General features: G+C 39.8%; 1 protein-coding gene across 4 annotated transcripts in view; it reads right to left on the reverse strand.

Annotated features, from left to right (window-relative positions):
* The window catches only part of nfic (nuclear factor I/C), an 80622-nt gene extending 59913 nt beyond the window's left edge, over positions 1-20709 (reverse strand). For 2 of the 4 annotated variants that reach the window (XM_068709349.1, XM_068709350.1), the window contains exons 1-3: positions 20513-20709; positions 4945-5115; positions 4547-4723 (exon numbers count right to left, since the gene is read on the reverse strand). In XM_068709349.1, the coding sequence (XP_068565450.1) occupies positions 4547-4723; positions 4945-5115; positions 20513-20593 (429 nt within the window). In that variant the 5' untranslated portion in view covers positions 20594-20709. Of the gene's footprint in view, positions 1-4546; positions 4724-4944; positions 5116-16601; positions 16975-20512 lie in introns of those variants that run through there. The other 2 variants (XM_068709352.1, XM_068709351.1) reach the window with 2 other exon arrangements.
* Between the last annotated feature and the right edge of the window lie 285 nt (positions 20710-20994).

Raw genomic sequence — 20994 nt, forward strand, 5'->3', positions numbered from 1 at the left:
TAAATATAGGTTAATTACCTGTACCGTACCCTATAATGGCGGCACTGTTTACCAAACAATGCTAACTAGGCTAAACTTGACCATGCCTGTTGCATGTAGTTTCTCAATTCCCTTTACACAAAGGAAATGCACAAAATACATAGAGCTGCCAATTTTGGCTGCACATTCAGCTTGAAAACAAGGAAATAGCATGCTTATTGACGTGTAAAAATTACAGTTTTAACTTGTTAATCCTTGTTCAAAAAAAAAAAAAAAAGGAACACAAAATCCTCAAAAAATGGAAAAATAAAGTTTACACTCCTCAAAACTTCTTTCTTTGCTCTTATATTCCTTCTCTCCTCACTGGTTTGCAACCTCTCTTTCGTTCGTCTCACAATCTACTGTTCTCTCTCTATTTTTCCTCTCTCTCCAGCAAGCGGCACTACAGTAACACAACACTGGCTGTTATCGCTTTACACAAAGTAAATGGCAAAACCCAACAGTGTAAACCACCATTACGACTGTTAATGTCAATGAACTAACTATGAACTAACTATTATTTAATTAGTTTACCCTAAATGTATTATTTGTTTAACTTTGTATTTGTTTAAGGTTATAATAACCTAGGTTACATATGTAATCTAGATGTTTTTCTTGATTTGCAGTGTGGGGAAAATTCCTTTCATTAAATCATCAACCATGTTGCCCCAAATTGTCAACATTTTGCATGCCACAACTGCTTACACGATAAAACACATTCAACTACTTGACCTATCAAATGACATGCTATTAACAAAATGGTATCATTAGCCAACTTTTACTTTTGTTAATGTTGTCAGCCTGTATTTACTTTTTACAGTTATCTGGTATATTGAGGGGACTTCTCTTGCCCCAATACCTCAAAATACTATAACTTTAATTTCAACAAGGCAAGAGTAATTCAACTTTTGCACTTTCCAGTTGTAGTTCTCTAGGAATCCTGCCGACAACGCCAATTAGTACATTAAAATAATATTGTAACATTAAAGCTGCTAAATGCAAGATTGGGAGCATTTTTATGGCCTCTCAACGGCGCTGAGCCGACGACCTGCAGCTAATGGCTCTAACAAAACTAACTATGTCAGAGGCGCTGGTAGAGCTAACAGTATGAACCTGACGAGGAACCGGAGGATGGGTGCTACGCTTCCATGATGACACCATGAGTCGGGACGGCAATATCAGCTGTATTTTTGTACAAGAGTGGCGGCCGTGAGCTAGCCAGTGAGGCACGCTCACATGCACTAACGGGCTTGTGGCCCGCTGTGTCAACAAATCAAGGAGAAGCTTTGATAACAACACACACAGAGGGGGAGAGACTTCATTCTCTGCTCAGGTAGACATTATTCCACTATATTTTTACATAGACAATAAATGTTTGATGAGATACCTTTAAATAAAAAAATATAATCGTATATAATGTTAGTATCAGTGGCGGCTGGCCAATAGAGAGCGCTTAATAAACAAAAACATAACACTAATAATAATAATAAATTATACAAATTTTCAATATTTGAGTTTTTGAAATATGGAATGCACCCAGTAATATGTGTAAAATATGATATCTGCACTAAATATATGCTTTTCCTGCATGTCCTCTCTGCCTGTCTGCATGTCTCAGCAGCTCTGGGGCGCTGCAGAAATCGCCCACAGGAGGCGGGTCTGTGAAGCAGTTTAGCCAATTGCTGATTAAAGATATTTATGTATGACATACAATTTAGCCAATCAGCATCCTCAAATACATTCAGCATGGGGCAAAAATGTTATCACCCATAAGCTTGCACGTCCTTGTCAGGACTAGTCTCTACAGACAGACAAGGCGAGTGCGAGCACTACTCCTCCAAGACCCGTTTGAGAGGAGAACTTTGGCGGAGAAACTGCAGGTGAAAGAGCTGATCCCAGATCAACCTGACCTCACAATAAGACAGCAAACTAGCGGGAAAGGGAAGCAGTACATGCAAAGCTTCTTTAGCAGCTGGTACACCAGAAAGGTTTGGCAAGCTGGTGCACTTCATGTTTACTTCTTCTGATCTTTACCTCCCTATTGGTTTCCCCAACAAACAAGGTCCATAGGGGCATCTCAATAAATAAACATATTCTTTTATATATGTGTGTGTGTGTGTGTGTGTGTTTTATATTATACTGAATATTATTATATGATATATATTATTATATTATACTGAATTGCCTGTGAGGGTGACAAAAATAAGATGTCCTGATGTGTTTGTCAAAGTGTTATTTACTGCTTTTTTTTTTTTTCGTGTTTTTCGTGTTGGAATAAAGATGACCAGTGTGTTACAATATGATTACTTGTTAAAGGCCAAAACCAAATAGAAACTTAATGAATCTAGTAGAACAATGATGCCTTGTGATATGTCCACCTAAAAGTAACAAATGAAGATAACTGGATGTTAGCAGTTTACGAGAACGGCGGCTCCATTCTTGAGATAAGGATGCAGCTGCAAAACGGAGATGCCGATTGGAATCCAGCAGTTTCGAGAAGGAGCCGATCGAAGTCACAGCCAATCCCTGAACGAAACGTGTTGCTGACATATGGAAAGAAGGTGGACTTTAAAACCTGTTAAGCCAGACAGACCCAAATTCGGGTCCGTCGTGCTCAGATTAGTAGCATATAACCATCGAAAAAAGTCCATTTATGCATGTGTACAATTTATGAATGTGTACATATCAAATACCAAAAAAAAAAAAAATCTGGACAATACAAACAATCTAAGTCATTTTTACGAACTCCAAACACAATTCAACACAACTAATATAAGCAACTAGAAGATGTATCACAATATCACATATTTTTTGCCATGACTCGGCGAGCTATGCACTCCTCTCCGAGACACCATCACAAAGCTAACGGTTAGCACGGATAACCGATATAGCATAAAGCAAGAGAATTCGACACAGATTCCAGAGATACCTTCAGCATTTCTCTCCGTGAAACCATTACAAAGCTGTGAGCAAACAACCACCAGAAGCACAAACTGCAATATCCATCAAAAATCATAAAAGCTCCTTACTTTTTCGTTGATCGACGGTAAATCCCCGCTTAATTCCTTTAAACATATTTTCTACGTGTATCCGGTGGTCTCTGAAATGTTCCCGTGTAGAAACAAGGGTCTGTCTAACTAGGGGACCAGGGGGAAGGGATTTGATTTTCGGTGAATCCGTTCGCATGCTTCAGGCGGAGCGCTACGTTTTTAATTCTGACTGGCTAACGATTCTGTCAATCAAAAGCACAAGGGGTCTGTTGAATTATATGGCCTCGGACGCTTCGAGGAAGGGTTCATTGACTGAAATCGACCAACCATAGGCTAAGCTAGGAGACATAGACTGGAAGCCAGGCGAGAAAATCCCATGGATGACAGAAATAAACAGTCTCAGAGAGGATCCAGGCTCTCAAAATGATGCCAAACTGCTGTATTTGGATATATTGAACACTATTAGTGATACAAGAAGTGAAATATATAATTATAGAGTATATAAAATTACAATGGAACAGCTGAAACAAAATTACATTTTAGTTGACCTCGCCTGATCTCTCTGTACTTTAACCTCTCTAGCTCTTGAATGCTTCACTTTATCAAAGAAAAAGCAGAGAGACTCTCAACATATTGTGCTATGATCTGGGAGAGGTTCAAAGCTTTCAGCTACAACATTAAAAATATATATATTTATTAAAAATATCATTTTTTATAGTCAAAAATTAAAATGTTCAATTTGTGCTGTGTACCAATTTACTCTTAAACAGTAACATATATACTGATATTTACAAATCTGAACAAATCTCACAAGTGTTACCTTTATTAAAACAACAAAACTATTAAAATACACCTTGTAGTTAGACAAAATACACTCTCTTTAGTTTTCGAGCAGAGGCCTAAAAATAGGCTTAGGGCTTAAAAGGTTAAATAATAGACAACCAACATTTATATTTTGTGTAGGTTTTGTTCCTTCATTAAATGAGAGAAACAAGAAATAAATAGTCAACATTGTTTAGTCTCTAATTTGTTAATGCTAAGTACAATTTGTCAATGATCAAGACCATGTAGCACATCAACTTTGTTTGTTGTGTCCCGTTCTGCAGAACCTTGACAACAGTTGGTACCCTGGTAACCCTGGGCTCAGTGGGCTGCTCTCTCTGCTGCCAGTACCTTTATTCACACTCTACTGAGGTGCCTAACTGAAAACATTTGACTGCATCAGCCTCAAGGGACCTTTCTCTCAGCTTTGCAACACCATTTTAAAGTTTTTTTCGCCGATGGCTACGCAGCCGCAACCAGTCACATGGGGACGTAAATGTGTGTGCTTGTGATCAACTCCCGATAATAATATAAACAACTTTTAAAGAAGACATTAAATGTCCGACAGACAGAGTATTATTTTTTCTCAGAAAACCATTGATAAAACCTTGAGGATAGAACATGTAAGCTTAAACTTTGCCTTTACCTTCTGGTTTGTGGTGCAAACAGACTGAGGAAAAAACTACTGGAAGTGAACCTTGCACTATTAAGTTTACCTTGTCAGCTTGTCGAAGACAGTCTATGCGTCTCATTTTGCCTTTCTGGTCAGGGTTTGACAGGACGCAACACGCAGCTTTCTTCCCAGTGATTGACAGGACAAAGTCTTCTCTGCATTCAGGTCTAATGTCTTTTCTTAGCTTGGCCAAAAGACGGCTGGCCCACTTCTGTTTCACCTGGGAACGGATGATATTGCAAAGGGAATTAGAGAGTCAATTCATTTATTGAATAATGTATTAATATATGGGAATATTAAAGTATCTTAACATATTGTAAAATACTGGATTGAGAAAAAAGTGTTTTCAGTTTGTTTATCAGAAGTTGATTTAAACCTGAATTGTAAAACAAAACATAATTGTTTATTTCTACTATACACCACTCAATTTATCCATCCCACCTCTGCCTTCTCCCCCAGCAGTTCATCTTTGACAGCTCTCTCTTCGTCTTTGGTCATCCTTTTTTCATGTTTTTTGAAGTACTTCCTTTTCCTGGCCTGGAGGTTGAACCATGTGTAGGCAAAGGCACGGACCTGGGGCAGCAGAGCCTCAATGAACGGATGGAACTCATCCTACATGGTGGATAGACATGAATGTAAATACACACACAATAATAACCAAAGCAACTTTTACCACAATGTCCTCAGATCCCACATAAGGCAGGGGCTCTATTTTCCCAGGAGTATACCAGACATGTTTCAGCTTTAAGTCATCCATCTAACAGAGCAGATATACTTCAGTGGTAATCAATATATGTTTCACTCGCTCTTTGTGGCTCAGGAGGAAAGCGGGCCGTTGGGATAGCGGTTTGATCCTCCTGAACTCTGGCTGTGCTTTCTGAAAAAACAATCTAAACTCAAAATGAATTTACTTTCTTGTTCCAGATTTTGCAACCATATGACACATTCAGTGGTGGTCAGTTGTCATAAAACTGTAGATGTTTAAATTGTCCATTATTTTGAGCACTTTATGATCATAAAATATAATAGATGAATGACGGAAAGTTTGAACATCCATTGTTCCATGACAACTGAGCATTACCTGCTGATCATGAGATACTGTTGGAAGCTTCAGAATAAGCTGGTGGACCTCAATCAGTATTTAATTCTGTTTGTGGTTAGTCAAGTGGGATAACCAAAAAAGGATACTCTGATCTGGTTCTTTTTTACTTTATCTATAGATGGCTACTAAAATTTCCAGAAGATGTACATCATAATCCTTGCTCTGATTCTTTGAACCATGGTGTGTTCACGGTTCTCCCAATGGGCAGGTTGGAGAGGCTGAGTGAAAAAGTTACGGCTGGTGTGGTGTACAATTCTGAGCTGCATAGTCAATCAGCATTTGTGATATCTACATACATATGGGGAAAACATGTATTGGACCTATATGAAAACTAAACACTACACGTGGAATTCCCAAATATGGTGATATATCAGACTTTTGTAAAGATTATGCAAAATGATTATGCAAACTCCAGCAGTCATCTGCTATCATGGTGGACTGACATGTTTTTTTTAACAACCTAGACATTTTAACATTGTACATTAACAAAACTTCTAATTGATCAAATGTATTTGATTTATTGCCATTATTGTTGCCTAAAACATCAAGCCTAGCATCTCATTAACGTGTGGATACAGTAGTAAAGCTTGCCAGGCATAAATTACCAGATGTTTATAAATAACTTTATGCAATGGAGTTGCATTAATAATCTTCATCTTCAGAGATCACAAGTATTATCGAAACCTTAAGGATTTGGAGAGGATCTGCAGGAGTGGACCAAAATCCCTCCTGAGATGTGCGCAAACCTGGTGACCAAGAAATGTGTGACCTCTGCATGCCAACAACGGTTTCTCCATCAAGTAGTAAGTCATGTTTTGCTAGAGGATCCAATACTTATTTCACACAATCAAATACAAATTAATTTATAACTTTTATATGATGTGATTTTCTTTTTATATTCTGTCTCTCACTGTTAAAATAAACCTACCGTTACAATTATAGAACGTTCATTTCTTTGTAGGTGGGCAAACTTACAAAATTGGCAAGGGATCAAATAATTATTTCCTTCACTGTATATTTGTGAGAAATGACAGAGCCCAGTGAAGAAGAAAGTATTTGATGTGAGGAGATACTTTATCTTTATATATCCATCTGAGATACAGAGCTAGGGTGTTACAGTGGAAAATAGAGCTGAAACAGTAGTTAGGTGATTATTTCGGGTAAAAAGACACTTGATAAACATACAAAAGTGATCATATTGATGGTATATTGATTAGTGTAGGAGCTGTGCCTATGTTACCATGACTATATACAATGTCAGACCAGACACCTGAGGCAGTATGTCAACAGAACATGGTGGAATTGATAATCTTATACAAACGTTTTGTCTTATCAGACAGTTTTTGCCATATTTATGCTGTGAAATTGTCAAAGCTTCAGATTGTTTGAAAGACTTCCAAGTACTGTAGATCTTATTGTATAATTAGGGCCCGAGCACCGACAACTTCGGGCTGCGAGGCCCTTATTGAAACTGTAGGAATTATCGTTATTAGGGCCCGAGCACCAACAACGTCGGGCCGCGAGGTCCCTATTGAAACTGTAGGAATTATTAGGAAAAATTTGTATAATTTATGGGTCCCATGCTTGAGTATAAAAAAAATTGCTTGCTAGCGCCCCCTAGAAGTCTGACAGGCAACGCTTTGCGGCATCTCTCACCCAGTATGTCCGATTTACTTGAAATTCAACACACTTGTCCAGCTCCACCTACTCTCAAAAAAAGCCAATCAGACCCCTAAGGTCCGCCTTTTGACCATTTTGACTTTTGTGAAAAACACATTTTTGCTAACTCCTCCTACAAACTGGGTCTGATTGGTACCAAATTTGCTGTGGATCATTATTGGATCTATATCATCAAAAGATACGAAAAACGTATTGATATCTCATTGCATTAAGAATATATGGACCAATGAACTTCATAGGGACGTGGCCTTCTACAGCAATATATATATAACTTCAAAACCATGTGGCCTATCATCACGAAATTTGTAGAATACATTGTGTCCTGTAACATACCCTCAAATTTTAATTCCGTACAACCACTAGGGGGCGATACAGTAATACGCCCATTTTTTTGCATTTTTAGGCATTTTTCATCGTTTTCAGGTATTGTACTTTAACAAACTCCTCCCACAAAATGTATACGATCGACTTCAAATTTGGTCAGAATGATCTAAAAACATTAATGATGAAAAATTGCTAAAATGGTTTACTGACATTGAATGACCTTCGTTTTATGTGGCGCCCATGTCCAAAAGTCCACGCCTAAAGTCATAGCGCTACCTACTGGCAAAAGGAAATGAAAAGTTTTATACTTTGATGTACTCCAACTAGGAAGTTGCCCAGATCAGTCCCAGATTCGGTAAGGTAAGCCGTAAAACATTGATGATGCTTCATCATCAATATTGTGAGTTGTCGCTAAACACTGTTGCCGTGGCAACGCATCATTCGCCTTGAAAAATTAAGGTTATTTTTCTGTGGCTTAGGATGCTCAACAAGCCTTGAAACTTTGCACAGGTGTCATAGGTGATGGAAATTAATATCTCATATGGCTTTTTGGCTTGACCGTTTCAAATTGCCTCGATAGCGCCCCCTACAAATATAAAAAAATGCAGCCCCAGCACTACGTTTGACCTACATGTATGCAATTTGGTAGGGACATGTATCACATGGAGATTTAAAAAAAAGTATCTTGGGACCATGCTCTAAACCTAACGGGAAATCGGCCATTTTGATTTTAGTGTGAATTTTCCCTTGATTTCTAGTCGCTATACTTTAACAAACTCCTCCTAGGAACTTTGTCAGATCCACTTCAAATTTGGTCAGTACAATCTAAAGACCTTTGCAATTAAAAGTTGCTAAAAGCTTTACGTTTGATGGAATGGCATAGCCGTGGCGGCCATTTTACGTGATTCGCCGTTAAACAACAAGCTGATGTAACTCCACAAAACGCAGCCCCAGCGCTACGTTTGACCTACATGTATGAAATTTGGTAGGCACATGTATCACATGGAGACTTAAAAAGAAGTATATTTTACGTGATTCGCCATTTAGCAACAAGCTGATGTAACTCCACTGGACTTACTTAAATCTGTCCTAAACTTGCCATGCTTGATAACAGTCATTGCCTGAGGATGTCTAAAGCCAATTTTCACTCAAAGTCATGGCGCCACCTACTGGCAACAGGAAGTCAGCGTTATGTGACAGACGGGATCTGATTTACATGACATTTACATGATGTGGTCTGCACTTGATGTAGAGCAACATAATGCATGTTTGCACGTGTTCTCTAGCGCCACATAGTGGATACAAGAACTGGTGAAATATTTGCACTACATAATTTCCAGCATCGCAGGGTCCAGCAGGAAAAATACGTTGTACGATGGTCAAAGACATTCACGTCCGCGTCTGCTGGCGTCCCGCCAGTACCCCCAAGACGTGGGAAGGTGCGAGGGCCCGTACATCGCTGCTTGCAGCTTTAATTCATATTGTCATCTGTCTACTCAAATAAAGTTTGACTGAAACAGATAAATGTTTTTTTTTCATAACACCTGTTTAAACAGTGTTATTACATAAAACCTTTGTGAATGAACGTGTTACATTTGTCTAACACCACAAGATCATTAACTGTACATTTAAAAATGACAAAAACCCTCCTTAAAAAAAACCTCTTTATTCATAAACTGACATTAAAATATATATATTATTATAACAATGATGCAAAAAGTAGCAAAGCCATAACTTGTATGTAAACTGTCTCGATCATGTGCTTCAGTCAAGGGTTTCTTGAAGACTTAAGTTGTGTCAGATGCTGACGGCGCTCTCAGGTCAGTGGTGGTTTCTCATACTGTGTGGAGAGTCTGCTGGGTTCAGGTAAACCTCATCAGACGGGAGCTTCAGGACTGAGCATCAGGTCCCTCAGATCACCTGTAAAAAATTGCAGATTCACTGTTACATTATTCTGCCATGTAATAACATCAAGGTGTATGACAGTAAGTGTGACAGGAGGATAGGTATAGTTTACTACAGCATCATCATCTTACATGTGTAGTTATGCAACAGCTATAGAGTAAAAATGATGAATCAGTTTTATCAAGTATGGAAGATGAAATGAATTACACAGAGCATTTGACTAGGATTGTAACTGTTGTGTAAACCAAAAGTTTGTAAACCGAGTAGAAAGTGCAAATGGCGACCGAGTGATAATCAGTGAGACCGTGACCGGAGAGACCGAGGGCTGCTGACAGTATTTCAACATGTATGTTACACTGGAACTGCTACGGTGCTGCGACAGGTGTGTCACTAATATTACAGTATCTGTGAATCATAACGATCCTAGTAACTGTACACACTGTTCAGCTGATCGCTACAGATAGTGTTATTACCCTTTTACAAATTATTTAGCCTGAGACAACATTGAAACTGACAGAAGGGTTCACGTTGCAAAGTCTTTAAATTAGCTCTCTGTGGTTGAGAAGCAGCAAGAAGACGTTGACAGACTTTACTAATAATTTTTCCTCCGCTATGATCAACCGCTGTCTCCTCTGAGCTCATCCACTGCGCCCGCTCTCCCTGCCTACATCCAATCTACTACTGCCTTTATTTAACTGGCTTCATATGAGGCTAAATGTCCACACAGTCTCTCTGTATTACCTAATGTTACTCCATTACTCTAGCCTGTGGACCTACAATTGAAGCTAGCTGCATTAGCATTGCAGCATGCTAACGTTAACAGACAAACAGTTAAAATACACAGTATATAAATTAACATTAAAGTGGCAAAACTTACAGCTCCAAGTTTGAAGTTGGGTTACAGACAGCAGGTAAAGATCCATCCAGAGATTCAGTTTTGAAGATGTTACTGACCCTTGTTGAGAATGAGTTTTTCTTTTGTTGTGAGGACATTTCAGTGGAAAAACCTAAACCACCTAAAAATAAACTTAATCCACTGAGTGTTCACGTCCTCAGGTGATGGAAGTAGCATCTCTGTTTCCTGGCTCGGACAGCGCTAGCCACTATTGGCCTGGCTCAGACATTTCCTGCGTGACGCAATTTCCGGTCTTTTCGCTGTCAGTTTCTTCGGCAATCGCCATCAAAGTGTAAGTAATATTAATTCATACATATCAAAGAATCTACGTGTCAAATTTCATGAATATGGATGTTTACATGTCTAAATGCTATTATGAGAGAAAGCAGACAGAACACTTGGGCGACGCTCGGGCGACGTTCTGTACTCTAAAAAGTGTCTCTATATTTTCATCGTACTGCTTATATGAGTTAGCATATGAGTGTAGTTTGCAGCTAGCTTTACACTACTTTGTCTAGCCAATGAAAATATAGCATTAATGTGTGACATATTCTATAGTCTAATGGAGGGAGGAAGAAATGTGGGATGGAAAAACCAACAAAGAATTGTAGCGCTAGTTAAAGGTAGGCAGCTGTTTGTTTTTAGCTCTGAAACATAACAGCATATAAAATGTTTTTCTTAAGCCAGGCTACATTAAGTATATTCATGCACAATGATCTGATAAATTATGCAAATAATGTTGGTGTGTGTGTGTCTGTTTGAGAGAGGGAGAGAGAGAGAGAGAGAGAGAGAGAGAGAGAGAGAGAGAGAGAGAGAGAGAGAGAGAGTCTGTACATTTGTTGATAGCCAGCAGTGGCTCTTATGATTAGAAATATTTTTTTTTGAAGATTTTGTAAAGCGCTATATAAATAAAATATAGTATTATTATTATTATTATTATAAACCTCCAATACAATACAGTGCTAGGCTATACAGTATATAAGGTTAACCAAAACCTAAAATTCTTGTGTGGTTTATGTTCCTGGATGAAAAGATAGAAAAGAGGTAAAAGGAGACAGCAAGAAGCAGAAAAGAGTAGAAGGCAGACATCAAGAAGCAGAAAAGAGGCAGCAAGAAGCAGAAAAGAGCAGAAAGCAGACATCAAGAAGCAGAAAAGAGCAGAAAGCAGACATCAAGAAGCAGAAAAGAGTACAAAGCAGACATCAAGAAGCTGAAAAGAGCAGAAAGCAGACATCAAGAAGCAGAAAAGAATAGAAAGCAGACACCAAGAAGCAGAAAAGAGCAGAAAGGAAGAAGCAGAAATGTCAAGAAGTAGAATAGACAGGAAAAAGCTGTTAAAGTAAGAAAGGTAGGTAACATATGTCTGTGTGTAAATCTGCAATGGTTTATGGTAAATATATTTATGTGTCTATACATGGTAATTTGGCAATTTATAGAATCATTCAATTTATTGAGACATGAAATGTGGCTTTAAAACAATTTTTTTATTTAATTTCTTACTGTGCTAAAATGAATGTGTATTTGCAGATGGCAAACATCCGGCAAATCAGGAAGAGGGAGAGGAAGATGAGGAAGTGGACCCAGGAGGCCATGGCACAGGCCCTATACAGGAGGTGAAAGCAGACAGGCTCACTCTACGGCAGGCAGCCCAGCAGTTTGGGGACCTGAAGTCCAGCCTGGAAAGGTGTCCTGACTGTGTCTATGGTCAGAGGACTCTCCTCACCCCTGAAGATGAGGATTCCCTGGTGGAGTACTGTTTGTATTTTAGACCATTCGCCACAAAAAAGGAAGTTGTTGTAACTCGGCCGTACATTATCTAATCTGCTCTAAATTTCTCATATGTTATAACATCCTAACCTTGAAGACATTTATATGATAATTTAGAATCACAGCAATAGCTCCACCTAGTGGTGACAGGAAGTTATAGGTTGTGTAATTTTACATCCTGCTCCTCACAGATTAATCAGAGCCCTCTAAAAATGTGTTAGAAAAGTCTTAAGACCTTGATAATGCTTCATTGTGAAGATTGTAAGAAGTTGTCGAAGGGCGGCGACGTGGTGGCTCGGCGAATTTCAATCCCTCGCCATGAACTGATGTAACTCGACTCCACATCATCAGATCTTTACCAGATTTCACATGTTTGATTAGACTCCAGGCCTGCAGGCCAATTTTTAATCATAGTCATAGAGCCACCTACTTGTAACAAGAAGTTAAAGTCAACATCAATTTAGTTCCACACAAATGTAAGAAGTTCATAATGCCAGATCATGAAGCTTTTGATGTTTCGTAAAACACCGTTGCCGTGGCAACGCAGTCTTCGCCATGAAAAGCGAAGGTGCTTTTGAGGGGCTAAAGATGCTCTAAACAAAGCCAAACTTGGGATACACATTTAAAGTGAATAAATGTAGTTACATATTATGGTTTTAATGTTTCAGAGTGGCAAATCGGCTCAATAGCGCCCCCTACAAAATTTTGACGAAGCTGTCCTCGCAGTACGTTTCATAGATTTACAAAATTTGGGAGACAAATGTATCATATTTGGACTTCAAAGAAAGTCTCTTGGAGCCATGCTCTAAACCCAACCAGAAATTAGCCATTTTGAATTTAGTATGAATTTCTAGTGTCATTTTTGCAATATCCAGGCGCTGTACTTTTCAAAGTCCTCCTAGGGAATTAATCGGATAAACTTAGAATTTGGTCAGAACAATCTAAAGACCTTTGTGATTAAAAGTTACTCAATGTTTTTGAGGGGCTAAAAATACTCAAAACATAATCAAACTTGTCACACACATTTAAAATCCTGAATGTAGTTATCCGATGTGATTTTAATGCTTCAGAGTGGCAAGTCGGCTCGATAGCGCCCCCTACAATATTTCGACGATGCAGTACGTTTCACCTAGATCAGGGGTCTGCAACCTTTACTATCCAAAGAGCCATTTTGCCCTATTTTTCACCAAATAAAATTTGTCTGGAGCCGCTATTTGATATCACAGCTTATAAAGTTTTATATATTACATTCTTTGTTTGCTAATTTCTCGACACATTTCAAGCATACAGGTAAGCCAGCATCGTTGGCAGTGAAAGCAAATTAATACGTCCACGCATAATTAAACTCTCTATTTTCCTCTGTTACTTTTCTTTTTGGGGGATTTATCCATTGATAGTGTAGCCGAGCCTTAATGTTGCGCCAATACTTTATGATAATAATAAAATAATAAACACGGGGTTCCGTAATCTGCGTTAAGACAGCAGCAACTTTATTCACTTCTCCCACACTTCACCAGAACCCCTTTTTCTTTTTCCGTCTCATCCTCCACAATAAAAGCACCAAACACATTCACAGGAACACTGCTTCCTAGAGAGCTCTTAACGTGCTCAACATAATAGCTTACAATAGTTTACCGAGGGTGGAGGTCTGCAAATCATAATTTGCTTGACAGCGACGTAATAGGATGTTACGCACATTTTAGTTGACAAACTATTAAATCATTAAAAGGTTTTAACAAACAAAAACGATCTCCATCCACGCGCCGTTTCAGCATCGTTTTCGAGATGATCTCCGTCCAGACTACAACGCCTGAAAACAAATATGACGTGACTATTCACATACACTGGGAATGCGGGTGGGGCCAGTGTAAACAGGAAGTAGATTGGTTGCTCAAAGCCGCTAACCGTGACTTCAGATAGCCGCTCCGTAGGTCTGATAACGATAAGAAAGGTGAAGTAGTATCAAGAGCAACAAAGTAGGGAGGAAGACTTTCCCCAGGAGGCTGCTGTTCAGATCTGTGTGAAATCAGCGTGTCATGCAACTTACATACTTAATTAATGCTTTAATTAATTATTTGAACCCTAAACCTAACCAATCATAAGATATCAACCAATCAAATGTATTTATAAACTACCCACACTGATCAAAGAGCTGTACAGACCAGGGCAGAAACATCACTGCAAACAGCTCATATTTCAGCTTCATACAAACCGTTGGATGAGGACACGTTGAATATACTTTATAAATTTCCCTATACTAACTTAATTAGTGGGTATCACTGTTTTATCTTGTGTCATTTTCAAACATTGTGTTTCTTGACTTTTATTGACAAACCCAGAAGATCACAGCAGATCACGCATGGTAGCAGTGTGTTACTATATTCAGCAACACAATGTGAGCACAAATTCAAATAATAAAGGTCTTAAACCTTGATTTTGACACAGCACAAGATGAGCAATAATACAATAATACAGCATCCACTTACATCGATATTGTATGCAAGTGGTGCAAATTCCTCAACCACTGTGCAATCTTGAGGCCCCTGGGTTCTTGTGGTGCTGCCAAATTGGTAATCCAGCCTCGGTAGTGGCAGTGGCATTTATAATAGTACCAGTCATTTAACGTGTAGCTGTTGCAACAGTAGTGGTAAATAACATTGCAGCAAAAGAAATGTAGATCGTAGAAGAGTTAAATACTAGTAGCAAGGGGTGGGAATCACCAGAGGTCCCACAATACGATATTATCACAATACTAAAGTCACGATACAATATTATCAGATTTAACGCCCGTTGTGAGGCCAGATTGAGTGTGTGAGCAAAACACTTCACATGCAGGTATCCCGCTAACTGAATGGCAACGCCATGTTAGAAGCGTTGTCGGTTACAACCACCAGGTTTTTGTCGGCAATCCACCATTCTTGTGCTGCATTTTGCAAGAGGTCTGCAAGGTTTGCCCCGGTGCGACTTACGTGTACTACTCTAGTTTAGAGAACGAGAGACAGCAGTCACCAGTCCTCTGTGAGATATTGTGCTGTTATAGTCACATAGGAATCCACTGCCCTTGACGTCCACGCATCGCAAGTTAATGCAACCCTTTCTGCTGTACTCAAAGATTCCTTAACTTCAAGCTTCACTTCTCTGTAGAGCTTGGGCACGGCTGTCTGTGAAAAAACGCCACGATGGAGTCATAAAATCGCATAAATCGCATGTGTCATATCCATGTCCTTCTTCCCTTTCTTGTTAAAAAATTCAAAATAAGTCCAGACATTTGATTTAAATGTGGACGTCGCATTTCTGATTTCTTTCTCCGATGTCTCCAACTTTGTTTTGACCAACTTCCTACCAATCACGCTGACCCGGAACCTCTCCTGACCTCACCAGAAAACAACTCAGCACCATCTAGTGGACTGAAAAAGCAATTGATTTTATTATTCTAGTACCAAAAAGTTTAAATAAAAGAGCGATACTTGGCTTCCGTGTATTGACACAATATTGCCACGCAAAATATCGTGATACTATGCTGTATTGAATTTTTCCCCACCCCTACTAATAGCACTGCAATACTTCTTCAAAAGTACAGACAGCAGCAGTAGCAGTGCTAGTAGTAGTGATAACAGCAACAGCAGTAGCTGTGGTATTAATAAAAGAACTAACAGGGGTAGTGATCAGTAGTAACAGTAACAATAGTAAAAGCAGACATAACAACTGTCATATCAAGAGGAAAGTTTAGTATTAGTTTACTGTTTCAGTCATTTCATCTTGACAAAAGTAAGTTCTTGAGAGAATCCTGAATATGTCGACGATTTTGTCATTTATTGGACCACAGTGGTCATATTTAAAAATTATGACAGAAATATCAACCAACATCAGCTGAAAAGTGACCGTTACACTGTACACCACCTCTCCTCTCTCATATCTCTCACAGTAAAACAGATACCCCACTTTCTTTAAATTACACTTTAGGAATTTAGATGTGCATATGGCACCAGTAGGTGTGTGTATAATATGAGAGGATCAAAAGTCTGTTTCCAAACAGATGGATGTGTCACGTGTTACAGCTAACCACAGAGAGGAATAAGCTGGGCAGCTAATGGCACAGTGGAGGAACGCTTTTTGTCAAGTCCCCGCATAGCACACAAGCTGACTAAGGTCAGTAGAGGTGATCTCCTGTCAGCAGGTCCCAGCAGGTCCCAGCTAACAACCGTGTTATTGCAACGGCCTATGTGCTGCAGCTCTACACCCTCCACTACCTGCTGCTGATAGGAATCACACCGCTGTCTGCCCTATTCTGCAGCGAGGACTAGTTGAAATGGTTTGAGTGCAGACATTAGTCAGTCTGGGTTTCCTTCATACACACTGCATCAATAAATCAACACAGTTCCATGTGGGGCAGGCTCTGCTACAGCAGCGATCAGCGGGTTTTACCTGAGCCACAGCGAGAGGAGAAAACATGATGTTGATAAATCACAATCACACCAGGCTTTCCGTTAACGGAAACATCCCGAGGCTCGCCGTTAGTTCCTGCACATTCCTACGTGCTCTTCCCGCTGAGTCGGTTCGGCAGCTGTACCTCCGGGTTAGACAAAACGCTGCATTTCCTGGACTGCTCCGCTGGGTTTTGAACGATCCAGATATGAGAGCTCGAGTCGCCTCGGATGACTCTGCCGCGTTAACTCCAGAAATGATGACACGCCAGAAAAGTTGAGTCTCCGGAAAAATGCTCCGCCGGGAGAAAAACACCGAAAAAGTTCGGAATAGTCATTCTGTGGAGAGAACGGGGGACGGCGTCATTTCGAGAGGGAAGGAGATGAGGGGGCGAAGAATAAAAGAAAGTGAAATGACGTTATGAATTGAGCCCATCCCTTAAAGCCGCAGCAGCTGCTGCACTGAGCCTCCCAACACACAGGCCTCTGACGCTCCCTTCATCTCAGTATCCGTCTGCTGGCCTTCACGCGATCACTATCTGTCCTCACGACGAGTCCAAGGTGAACACAGAGAGGTGAACACATCGGCCTCATCCCACACAACAAGCAGCGGAAGGTTATGATGTACATCCAAAAACCAGCTGCAATGTAACTAAATACACTCACTCAAGTACTGTACTTGACAACACATTTGAGGTAGCGGCTACTTTATACTTCTACTCCATGAGGATACATATTAGAGATAAATAGTATTTGATATATATATATATATATATATATATATATATATATATATATATATATATATATATATATACATATATATATATACATATATATATGTGTGTGTGTATATATATATATACATATATATATATATACATATATATATGTGTGTGTGTATATATATATATATATATATATACACACACACACATAATATATATACTATTCGGTTCAATACGATACAGTGGTGCCACGGTTCGGTACGTTTTCAATACAGCAAAAAAGCAGAAATGCCAAATCCTGGTGAGACTCTCAAGGGGGCGTGTCTGAAGAACATGGCTCTTCATCTCCATTCAGTAGTGAGCTAATGTGTCGCTACAGTCAGGTAGCTTTGTGTCTGAAGAACATGGCTCTTCATCTCCATTCAGTAGTTAGCAAATGTGTCGTTACAGTCAGGTAGCTTTGTGTAGTCCGTGACGTCCAGCCATCTGTTGTCAGAGCAACAGCGAGAGCCACAGACATTTGATTCTCTGTTTGGGCTTTTGTTTTCTTTTATAATGCAGGAATTATGGTCTGGAGAAATGGGCTTGTGAAGGAGTAGTGTCACGGGGCTCAATAGCATTAAGCATGTTAGTACAGCCTGGTTTTCCACTCCAGAGTAGGGTCTCACATCCGCGGCTATAAATATACCTTTAGCCCTGTTTGAATCAGTAGGGAACAGCTACCTAAACGCTGCGGGGATAGTTTGTAGCATGTGTGCTGCTGTTGCTAAGCTAGTTTAGCATAGCGCACCTCTCCTAGAACATATGTGCCTCACCAGAGTAGAATATTTTTCTTCCGTACATATACGTATATATTGCAACTTGTAATGCCACTTAACATATCAAGACTGCTCAACACTACGTAAACTATTTCATATTAGCTACACCTCCACCAAAATGCTACTTATACATTAATACAGTCAGAATAATCTATAGAACAATGGAATGCATGTTTCTGCTCGGAATACTTTAAGTACATGTTGCTAATAATACTCATGCACTTTTCACGTTGTTATTTCCTTCTTTTACTTGTGACCGGAGTATTTTTGCGTAGCGGTACTTTTACTTAAATGCTGTGAATACTTCCTCCGTCACTGCTAAAAACAATTATTGTCATGATTGTAATTGAGATACAACTTCAATATATATAATGCAGCTGACATGTCACTAAGGTACATTATGGACATGTCCAATAAATAGGCTTGGTTGATATATATCCTTATGCCGTTCTATTAAAATGAATGGCATTTCGTTATTCAGACCAAAGCATCAATGTGCACGTAACAAAATTGAAGTCCCCTGAAAAAAATAAATGTGGAAATATGAAATAAAAGTCTCCTGAAATCGTTTGGAAAACACAATTTAAAATAGAAACCTATAATTGGTTAATTTATATATTTATATAAATGTACAATTATTTATATATGTATTGCCTTATTTATTTATTTCATAGCCATATTTTTTGTCATAGGCATATTTATTTATTTAATATTTGATGAACTGGAAGTCTGAGAGGAGGTCTTTAGAGTACTTTGTCTGTGGACAGATTTTGTCAAACTGTTAGCATCACAAATGCTTGAGTCCCAAAACATTACAGGTGTTAAGTTGAGAACAAAATGATGGCCAGGTTCAAAGATGGGGTGCTAGAACTAGAAGTAGGGGGTGAGGAAGCGGCCATTCGCCCTCACTTTATGCCCCTGACTCGATTTGGTGCGATCGCATGGCTGGTGCGATCGCAGATTGTCCAGGTGGTCTCTAGTAAAATGTTTTTGTCTCTACACTTAAACGGTTGCACTGATTATGCTTTCTTGTTTTTTAAAAAACACATTGTTTTACTTTGAAGTCTTCTGACCCGTTAGCCTATTATTGTTGTTGCTAGAAATGAGTTGTATAATATATAGTTCTCTAATCCTTCAACTGGAGCAGCATTACATTTTAGCTTCAATGAAATGTAGGCCTAATCTGTGTCCTGTTTCTTCTGATATAGAGCCTGTGGTGATGGAGGGGCAACATTTGGCTGCTCTCTTTTCCACAGTGGCATCTGCAGTTGTCTAGTGGTTCACTTCCACAACTGCAGCTGTGTTTATGCCGAGGCAGGAGGCCCTATGTCGGCCTGCCATTCTAACTCTGCCCGCTGGCTCTTACTGCGGCCATTTTCTGCTGATTAACACACACACACACACACACACACACACACACACATACACACCGGGAGAAGGACCGAGCTTAACTTTAACTTGGCCTCCGCTGTCCTGCGGGGGGAACGGAGCCAATGCAGACAGGCCTGCCGCTGCACGCTCTAAGACATACGCCAGAGAATCGACACCTTTCACTCGCGACTGCACGCGCTGATATACACGCACACCAATCATGTTGTCCAGTAACTAACGCGCCGCCAGTGGTCGGAAACCAGATGTGCCAGTGTCACGCCAGTACGCCCGCTCTTCCGCACGGAGGCGACGTTGCTCCAAACTTCATTCAAAACTGTAGGAATTTAAAATGGACTTGTTAAATGTCTGACATACTTGTCGCCTCGTGTGTGAGATGAAATAATCTCATTTTTGATGGTCTCTGGCCAAATTCGGCCTTTATTAAATGTTACAAAAATGGCTTAATGTCAACGAAATATGAACTTTTATAATCGTGTCACACTGCTGGCTTCCGCCCAGCACAGTGTGTGATGGGATGACGAACCGATTCTAAGAGTTAAGATTTTGATAAAGTATGAGGTCTTTCGTGAGTCGTATGTTTGCCGAATGGAAGAGTGTATCCTGACAATTCAACATTGTTTTCAAGTTGTGTTGTGCAAGGTGTGCATATTTGCCTGGGTACCAGGGATATTTTAATTGCCAGATTTTATAATGAAATTCAGCGGCAGATTCTCTCCATTGACAAGCGTCACTTATTGGACGATAGTGTTCGGACGCTGCTGTAAACTTGAAGACGGAGGTAAATAGAGAAAGCGGCTTGCTGGAATAGAGAGAAGGGATGTAACCATTGCCGCTTTCTGCCCCACTTTAAGCTGCGTAGCTAATGTTACTCGCTCAACTCCTCGCATTGCGTCTTTTTTGGAAAACACGAAACATCACACCAATAGGAATGAGCACTCTACTACATTGTTGTACCGGAACAGGTTTTGTCCTACCATTTCGAAGCTGAGCCGCCACCGGGGGAAGTTAAAGCTGATCTCAACGCCTGCCCATCTCACGCTGTCGGTCGTTATCATTCCATATTCATTGCTATCATCATGCGCGTGCCAGATGAAGTAAAGCCGCGGCGCTCGGGACCAGAAACGTCCCGCGTCAAGCTTCAGGCTCCACGGCAGTAACCCCCCCCCCCCGCCCGCCCGGTAGGTTGCGGCAGAATAGTAGAGTGCTACAATCACTGTCTACTTCTTTCCAGCTCTCTCTCTCTCTGGCTCAGTCTTTCTCTAATCCTGTTCTCCTCTAACAGGCCTACTGCCTCTTTCTACTCTAGGCCTATTGATCCTCACCTTTCCTCACTTACTTACTATGTCCTCCCCACTGTCTCTCCCCTCTTCCATTTAGGGCCGCAGCTAAAGACTATTTTGAGCGATTCATTAATCAACAAATTTGTTGATTACTTTGATTAATGAATTATTGATTG

The sequence above is a fragment of the Cebidichthys violaceus genome, unplaced genomic scaffold (genome assembly GCF_023349555.1).
Source record: "Cebidichthys violaceus isolate CVI_PGR_0920_01 unplaced genomic scaffold, fCebVio1.0.p SCAF_144, whole genome shotgun sequence".
Lineage (NCBI taxonomy): Eukaryota > Metazoa > Chordata > Actinopteri > Perciformes > Stichaeidae > Cebidichthys > Cebidichthys violaceus.